Source organism: Olea europaea, chromosome 18 (genome assembly GCF_002742605.1).
Source record: "Olea europaea var. sylvestris chromosome 18, O_europaea_v1, whole genome shotgun sequence".
NCBI classification, from domain to species: domain Eukaryota; kingdom Viridiplantae; phylum Streptophyta; class Magnoliopsida; order Lamiales; family Oleaceae; genus Olea; species Olea europaea.
The window spans coordinates 9,217,300-9,227,046 of record NC_036254.1 but is presented as its reverse complement, the minus strand read 5'-3'; the positions used below and the strand labels follow the sequence as shown (position 1 = coordinate 9,227,046).

The 9,747-nt window shown below is 33.9% G+C and overlaps 1 protein-coding gene across 2 annotated transcripts; it reads left to right on the top strand.

Annotated features, from left to right (window-relative positions):
- The first annotated feature begins 272 nt into the window (after nucleotides 1-272).
- On the top strand, nucleotides 273-6,557 carry LOC111367396 (tubby-like F-box protein 5). Of its 2 annotated transcripts, none has more exons than XM_022988249.1 (5): nucleotides 273-624; nucleotides 1,158-1,535; nucleotides 1,639-1,726; nucleotides 5,498-5,627; nucleotides 5,704-6,557. In XM_022988249.1, exons 2-5 carry the CDS (start codon nucleotides 1,185-1,187, stop codon nucleotides 6,362-6,364), a joined length of 1,230 nt encoding a protein of 409 aa, XP_022844017.1. In that variant the 5' UTR covers nucleotides 273-624; nucleotides 1,158-1,184; the 3' UTR covers nucleotides 6,365-6,557. The 2 variants fall into 2 exon arrangements, with proteins under 2 accessions (XP_022844017.1, XP_022844016.1); XM_022988248.1 differs by having other exon boundaries at nucleotides 1,157-1,535; nucleotides 5,492-5,627.
- Nucleotides 6,558-9,747: the final 3,190 nt, after the last annotated feature.

Below are 9,747 nucleotides of genomic sequence, written 5' to 3'. Positions count from 1 at the left end.
TCAATCACACATTTTAAAATTTTTTATTATAATTTACTAAAAATATAATTTTAATCTTCATCAAATATCATGTAAAATAAAAAAGCGATTTTTTGTTGAATAGAAATGGTCAAAAAGTCTTGATTTCTTGGATACTTCACAACCCGCTTTTTGACATCTTATTATCAAATTACTTGATAGCATTAAAACCACGCTTTACAGGACCCACACTAAAATCGTTATTTAAATCAACAATTTTGAAAAAGTAGTACTGCAAAATGAGTAATTTTCGTTTAATTAGTCAAATCAATTAAAAGCGATTATAATTACACACAGAGAAACAGATAACCACCAATTTCGAGGCGTGCAAATGCTCGAGAGGGAGATTTCTATGAACTTTTCTTGGAAAGGAGCGTTAATTTTGTTCCCACCGAGCTCGTGACCACCCTTCTTTTCCCTTTACGTCAAGACTGTGCGGTGTGGGTGGTGGCTCTACTGGTGGTAGTGGCGGTTTCAGCTATGTAAGAAAAAAGAAGAGAACAACGGGTAACCGGTGTGGATCCACATTGCTCATGTGCCTCCGATCTGAATCTACCATTCTTTGATCTCTGCGTTCTGTAGCTTGATTCAGTCTTTTTCATTAGGGTATTTTAAAATACATTTCATTTCAGTTAATTTATTTTTGATATTTTGTTTAGATACTGAACAAATTATACATTCTGGTGTTTTGGAGTTTTATGATGATCTCGGCCTCTGGCATTTTGGGCTTTGCTATTTGTTGTTGATGATGATGATGATGATGATTCTATGATATTAGGAAATAAGGGATTGATTTGAATCTTGTTGCTTAGAATGAACGAAGTTTCAATTTTCTTTGTATGAGTAGGTAGAACATTTTGAAAATGTTGTTTTCTAGATTATATTTCTCTTAATTTGTTGAATTTATTTGAAAATCTTGACATTTAGATTACATAATTGAAACATTTTTATTGGGTGGATTTCACTTTTAACATCTGATATGGCAAAACCTGAAATTAACATTTGGATCTGTTGTTGAGAAATCGAAGGAATGAGGAAGAAACAATTCATTGATACCCCCCACCAGCATTTTGTTTTTCCTTCATAATTTTCATGGAATCTTGATGTTCTTGTATACTAACGCATTTTCGTTTTGAAGGAAACACTTGGTTGGCGTGATTGACAAGATGTCATTCAAGAACATTGTACGCGAGATGAAGGAGATGAAAGATGGGGTAGGTAGCATATCGAGGCGAGGGGTTGAGGGAAAGCATTGGCGCAGCCGGGCTAGGTCGCATATAGCCCCTGATTTAGCAGCTCCTTCTCAGCCAATCGAGCAAGGGCAGTGGGCGAATTTACCGCCCGAACTGCTTTTGGACGTTATCCGGAGGGTTGAAGAGAGCGTGACATCTTGGCCTGCTAGAACAGTTGTTGTCTTTTGTGCTTCAGTTTGTAAATCATGGAGGGATATAACAAAGGAAATTGTCAAGCCTCTGGAGGAATGTGGGAGGCTCACGTTTCCCATATCATTAAAGCAGGTAACTTTAGTTCATTCATTCATTTTTTTGTTTCATATCCAATATTCATTATGTGTAGTGACTTATGTATGTTTGTCTTGTTTTTATCTATAATTGCAACTAGCCGGGCCCCCGAGATGCTCCAATCCAGTGCTTTATCAAGAGGGATAGGACAACTTCGACTTACTGCTTATACTTTGGTCTTACACCATGTAAGTCACTTTATTTTGCTCAGACATATTTTTACATGTTTTCCATCTTCAGGATTCCATTGAGTGCCAATTACTTCTTTAGAAATGGGATGCTCTGGATCCCTTTATATACAATTTCACTTGCGAGTTTTTCATTTAAACTTAAGATACCTTGCCACATGGACCATACACTCTCAACTTAAGAATTTACAGCTGTGACTTACTGATTGTGGTTTGTGTCTTATTTCAAAAGAAGGCTTCTTTATCTATTCATTTAAAGTTAGATTAATTCGAAACATCTCTCGTGTTCGTAACCTATTGCTTCAATTGATTCATTTGGTTCTAAGTGGACTTGATATGGAAGCTAATTTTGTACCAAAAGTTGAATGTGATTTTGAAATTAATACATACCTCTCTTAAAAAGATTAATGGTCAACTTGTTCTTCTCATATTTAAAAACATTTGTGCTCAACTGCAAAAGTTTGAGTCTCTAATGACTAGTGTCTATTAATGCATTAGTTATAGTTGATAAAAGGAAATTAGCTACAAATTTTTGGGATTTCTCAAGTTTCAGAACTTTCCGGTGAAATTCAAAGATGTGTACAGGAACTACAGTTTTTGTTGCACTACACTAGAGCGTTTTTGTTTTATACAAATGCAACTCGAGAGGTGGATGTTGGTTTTTGGTCATGAATATCCCATGAGTGGCAAATTTCTTCCATTCATGTGTTTGTTGTACTCATCATCGATATAGGCATTAGTATAGCTTCTATCTTATGTCTGCTGCCCTGCAAGTTATTTGAGTGTGGAGTACGGTGCAATGTTGGGAGGATATTGTGCAGATCTATGATGCACCAACACGGACGCATGAATGTGTCGGATACATTGACGCGCAATTTTTAAAAAAAAGTACCGACACAACACATCATCGACACGTTAATTAAATTTGTAAAATTCTTCATTTATACATTATAAATTTAGTTATATACTAATTATTAATTTTTTTGTTGAAATATTTTAAATATGAGTATCTATTTGTTATTTATTAATAATTTTGATTCAAATATATTATATTTCTAGTGAAAAGAGAAAAATAATTATGATAGAGTGTTAGTATCGACATGTGTTGGACACGGACACGTTATCCTAGGTGAAGTGTCCATGCTACATAAGTGCAGATTGTCAATGTAGACTCATTCCTTCATACATGATGGTTGAGGAAATTTGTGAAGTTAGACTAAAGTGGTGAGAGAATGAAAACTAGCCAGCTTCAAAGTAGTGCTGGAAAATGAACACTAGCCATTTTTGAAAATTTCTTACCAAAAGCCAATTCATCGTAATTCAACATTTTCCTCCTTTATTATTCTTCTTCTCTGGTTCTTGAGGTCCCAAAGAAGTGAAATTCTCTTTGATAGTCAGTAATTGAAGAGTATTGGAAAGGAGAATTATTGCACTGACATTGATATTCGTTGCATTTATTGAGAGAGCTACTGGGAGTTGAAAGGGGTATGGGATAAAAAGACATTTTTTCCTTTGACCTTCTTTGAACTCTTGAAATCTTAACTTGACCAACTTGAGCTAGGCAAGTAGATGGCTCAGCTCTCCTACCAATTCGGTTCAGTTAAACTGAATGCGGTTTAATTTTTTTCCCTGCACGTACTCAACAAGACTGATCCCATGTCTCTTGGATGCTATGCTACACTCAACCATTGTTTTCAATTCCCACTACAAAATCACACCAAACTTCAACTATCTTACAAGAAAATTTTAGTGACCATGAAAACGAACTTAACTATTTTATAACTGTCTTTTTCTAATTAATCACAAGTATATTTTAGGCCCCGTTTGGTAGCCATTTTTTTCAAAATGCATTTTTCTCTCTTATTTTTAACCACACATTCTTTATTAAAATAATATTACCCATAAATCAAAAAAAAAAATTTATTTTTCAACCACACATTTCACATCAATTTACTATTCTGAAATGCATTTTTACATAAAAATGTGTATCAAACACCCCCTTAATCGATACCTATAGAGGATGAAAAAAATGTTGGAGTTTATCGTGTGACATAATTTTTGACTGGTCAAGAATAAATTAAATGCTTATTATATTTCTATTATTGATATTTGAGTGGTAAACTTTAAATAACTATCCAATGACTCTGTCGATGTTTACATAGAAATTATTTAATTAATATCTAGTCTCTTCATTGTGCAAGAGGCTTAAAGGTAATATAAGTATACAACAAATCTAGTTATTAGATTTTGGCCTCGTTTGGTTGCCATTTTCTTCAAAATGCATTTTTCTCTCTTCTTTTCAACCACATATTATTTATTAAAATAATATTAAACGTAAATCAAAAACTTTTTCTTATTTTTCAACCACACATTTCACATCAATTTACTATTCTAAAATGCATTTTTACATAAAAATACTTATCAAACACTCTCATTGTAAATCATTATTATTGCAATCATGTCTCATGTCACCAGTTAGGAATTTTATTTCATGTAAATTAAAATATTTTATTGATATGATTCAAAGAGATCAATTATGATATGATATGTTGATTTTAAATTTTTAATAGGAATCAAAAAGAGAGAGAAGTGAGAATTACAAATTTTATCAAAATATATATCGCTCGATTGTATCATTTTATGAATCATGGTTATAGTTATGATTGAAAGCATTATTTGCTCAAAATCTGTCTTCACTTTTAAACTTACGGGTATTCACTTTTAAATCTATCACTTTTTATGTCTTCAATTTTTAACCTATATCTTTTTATGTTAAAAATATTTTCTTATCCACCGACCATTGTCCTAACACCTGAATCTATAAAGAGTGTTGTTGGATCATTGATCATCCAGTTGACCTAGTGTTGTGTACATGTTTTTTCTCTCCCCTCCATAGAAGTAAAATAAGCAAGAGTACGTACTCACGCAAACATGCTTTATGTCAATAGCCAGGTTGAGTCTTGTACAACTATTTTCCTAACTCTTCAACTCCCCAAACTCAATCAGTGAACCCTTACTTTGACTGAACACTATTCTATATCTGAAGTAGAGATTTTCTCCATTTTAATTTAGGAGAAGGCTATTTTCTATCTAGGCTACGGAACGAGTATATTGAAAAATTCCTCTATTGTTTTTATTTTTATTTCTATATTGTCTCATCTCAACATTTGGTACAGACCAACACTCCATTATGGGCTTGCTGTTTTATATGTTTAACTTGATTTCAGCCAGGTTGAGTCTTGTACAACTATTTTCCTAACTCTTCAACTCCCCAAACTCAATCAGTGAACCCTTACTTTGACTGAACACTATTCTATATCTGAAGTAGAGATTTTCTCCATTTTAATTTAGGAGAAGGCTATTTTCTATCTAGGCTACGGAACGAGTATATTGAAAAATTCCTCTATTGTTTTTATTTTTATTTCTATATTGTCTCATCTCAACATTTGGTACAGACCAACACTCCATTATGGGCTTGCTGTTTTATATGTTTAACTTGATTTGCACATCAATTACGAATCATTCCTACAAAGTGCACACAGAACATGTGATGGGAAAAATTGAAAATAACTGCACCTTCCTTTAACTCCGTCCCTAAACTAGCACAAAACATCTCTTATTGAAGATTACTCAACAATACATACCATCATGCGATGATATAAGCCTGTTTCTAATCATAATGGATTGCTCTCTTATTGTAACGCATTGAAATATAGAAGATGAATTAATTACCCATAGAGACCATCACACTAATTATCTTATTAATGGCAGCTGAGGACCAGAGTGACAAACTACTGTTAGCTGCAAAAAAGATCAGAAGGGCAACAAGCACAGAATTTGTAATATCCCTGGTTCGGGATGATTTCTCACGAGCCAGCAACACATACCTTGGAAAACTTAGGCAAGTATTGCTGCGCTATTGTTGTCGAGATATCCGTTTTAGCAACTAATAACTAACTAGAGAACTTGTTCATCAGGTCTAACTTCCTGGGGACCAAGTTCACCGTATATGACAGCCAACCTCCAAATGATGCTGCAGTTCAACATAATAGCTTTCTGAGTCGAAGATTTCACTCTAAACGAGTATCTCCAAGATTGCCTGCTTATAACAATAGTGCTGCAACTGTTTCATATGAACTCAATGTTCTTCGAACAAGAGGTCCAAGGAGAATGCAATGCATCATGCATTCAGTTCCTGTCTCTTCTATACAGGAGGGGGGTGCTGCCCCAACACCAACATCGTTTCCACAAATTATTGAGAAGTCTTCTCCCCGACTGGTCTCAAAAGGGAAGGAGCCAGAAACATATTTCAGCTCCCCCAACCTGTCCCCCAACCTGTCGAGTTTTGGGGAGCCACTTGTTCTTAGAAACAAAGCCCCAAGATGGCATGAACAGTTGCAGTGCTGGTGCCTTAATTTTAAAGGCCGTGTTACAGTAGCTTCTGTAAAGAATTTCCAACTTGTGGCCGCTTTTGATCCTTCTCTTAACATACCAGCTGCTGAACAAGAAAAAGTAATTTTGCAGTTTGGAAAGATCGGAAAAGACATCTTCACCATGGACTATTGCTACCCTATATCTGCCTTCCAAGCTTTTGCAATTAGCTTGAGCAGCTTTGACACTAAACCTGCTTGTGAATGAATGATTTTCTTGCATATCCTTTCCATTTTCTAAATTATGTTTCTTTGCTGTTTGAAATGGGCATATTTTAGTGGAGAATCTTTGATGTGCAGGAAGTAGTTTATCTATTAGCTGCTCAGATATAGCAAATGTTAAGTAAGCTCCATATTTGATATATTTTTGGATACTTGAATGTATTATCATTTCAGCTTGCCAAGATTCTATGTATGTCACCATTAACCGAAAATCCTTATTATTTCTTATTCTATTACCAATTAAAACCATTGAAAAGCGCCCACTAATTGACCACTCTCCAAGCTATATTTTGCTTGGATCCGTTTAATTCTTCAACTCTGTACTCTAAAGAATACACTAAGAACTGTTTTTTCAGCAACAAGATTACCATCCCAACATTTTTCTCGATATATAACTTAATCAAGAAGAAATATTGCTAATTAAATTAGCCCAAATGATTAGGAAACCCACTCAATTTGGGACAGTAGGAGAGAAAGGTAATGTACTGCAAATTATTAAGACTTGGCTACTATCTTAAAAAGTCAACCTTGTTAAGATGAATAATTCAAATCTTCATATATTAGTCTATATTTCGATATTTAATCGATGTAGGATTTATATCTTAATATGACCCGCAAGATGGTTAGCTTATATGAACAAATTAATTTTGAAATATGTGTGTTCCTTTTTTAGTCTTAGCCAACTTGTTCGCTAAAATTTAACGGGTTCTGATATCATATTAAAAATACTGTCAAATCAACTTAGGCTGAATATCATTATGTTGCCATTACTGTCGTTGAACTCAATTGGGTTTGCTATCTCTTATCTAATCTTGGGATTATATGTCATCTTCCTGTCTTTGATTTATTGTTATAACATCGACGTCAATAAATTATGTTCTAACCATATTTTCTATTCAAACATGTTGCCCTTGATTTTCTCTTCATTCGGATCAAGTTCAAAGTGGTGCTCTATGTTTTGCTCACGTGCCCTCAGTCTATCAATTAGCTAATGTTCTTACAAAACAATTTCCTCGTGCACGCTTTCTTGATCTCAAATTCAAGATTGAACTCTGCTCTCGAGCCCAATCTTGAGGGGCATGATAAAAGATTTTATAGAACATCAGATCTTAACCTTATCTTTAGAGACTACTTAGGTGTCATTGTGATATTATCTGAATTTGTTATTGTCATTGATGTATTTTAACGTCAAGATATTATTTTAACTGTATAACTTAGAGTTATCACAAATAATAGGTAATACCTCCGACTTCACATTATACATTTGGTCAATATAATTCATGCATTTCATGCTAATTACATTGTCATTTGCATTAATTTTCTAATTGCTTTCTCTTAAAATGGTGCATTCAATTATCGAGATTTTATATGGTGATAGTCTTCGACTCCTCGACCTAGGTGGTGAATTTTACATTGAGCTATGATAAAAAATTAGATTACCTAAATGTTGGAGATTGGCTTGGTAAGTAATGGAAATATCGAAAAGGTCAAAGTCAGTATCAACAAAGGTTCAAGCTTTCCATTCGGTTGATCAAGGTACCCCTCAAACCCTAGATAGGTAATTGACATACTTGGGACATGAGGTATGAAGTGACATGATCATGATGCAATAATATATGTTTGATATGATGTTATAAATATTGAGGTGCGAATTGTTGAAATCGGTCGAAAATCGGGTATCAATCGGGTAAGTAATTACAGGAACGGTTAAGGAATTAGCTCTATAAAATATTTTGAAAACTTAGAGCAAGTGAAATGGATTGTAAAAAGCCAATGATACTTGATTTGTACCTGCATGGATAGGTGTAACATCATATTTTTACTACAAGTAACCATCTCATGCTTGGACACCTCATACTGGGGATATTTGTCACTTTAACACCCAATTTCTTTAACATTAAGTATCAAACTCATGTCCTACTCCCTAAGTATATATATATCTTATAAGTCATAAATGGATCCAAATATAATGGCAGAAAAGTCAAGTATTGCTGCAAAGAAGCCACAACCTGCTTGGACAACTCATGCTTGAGGATACTTGTTCTTCAACCACATTTTTCTTCACCCTTAAATATCACTCATGATCCCCAATCTTTGAGACTACTTATATATATATATATATAAAATAGGACATTAAACCCTCCAAATTTATCCCCAAGTGACTTCAAGTGAAAGAGAGATCAAGGGAAGCAAAGATAAATAGAAAGAAACAAAAAGCTGGAATTCTGGACAGCTGTCACTATTTTGAGGTTGGTATCCATTATTTTTGAGGGGTTATAATCTCTTGAACATCTTAAATTGATTGTGATTAGGTGGTATGGTTATTGATGATTTCATGATGGAAACATAAGGGTAATTAATTACAAGAAATTGAAAGAAAACAAAAACTGTCACAAGGAAAACTGCCTAATTTGATGTTGTGGAAAAAGGACAATTTTGGAGGTTGAAAACACTTCACTTATCACAACTTTATGAAATGATTACCTTCGTATACATGTCACAAAAATATGGTAAAAATTTGGGAGTCATTGGATATGGTTAAGGGGTGAAAAATGATTGGAAAAATAGTTGGACGGTGATGAAAAACTGAAAAACAGATTCTGTCCATTTACATGTTTGATGTAGTTTCAACCTTTACATGTCCAATGATCATCTCCTGGGACTAGAAAATAGATTCTAGGAGTACTAGGTTGTTGACAACAATTGCATGATGTTGACGGTCATAATTGGACTTGAGAAATATCGAGATTTATGGGGCTAATTTGTAATGACTTCGGTAACTTAAAATTATAATTTCGTCTAAATTGTTTTGGTGTGAATGAACATATTTTGAGATTGTGTGTGTTAAGGTTATTAAATGGAAGATTCTCTTTAATATTAGATGGCAATACAGGTTTTTTCCGACGTTGAGTGAAAAAGGAAACTGATATACAATCCATAGAAGTTTGCACACACAAAGGCGAAAGGTAAGTAAAAATTCATTTTCAACTATGATGCAAAAACTTAGTATTTGTGATATGGTAATTTTGGAATATTTACATAATTTTGATAAGAGGTTTATAGCACATCATATGATGGTTTTGATCATTGAGTATGAGGTTGCGAAACCTGTTGACATCGATTTTCATTAAATATGTCATTCATGAGCATTTTTATCTGCATTCATGAGATGTGATTATGGTTGAAAATCCTGCATATGGAACGTGATTTCAAATTGATTTTTCCTTATAAGAGTTTTATTGACCACTACTAAGGCACCGAGGCATGTAAAACATGTTTATGTGATATGTTTTGGCATCGCGGGTGATACTTCTTGGGTGATTGCAAATGTAGACAGATGATGGACCTTTGGTGATCACGGGAGGGTGG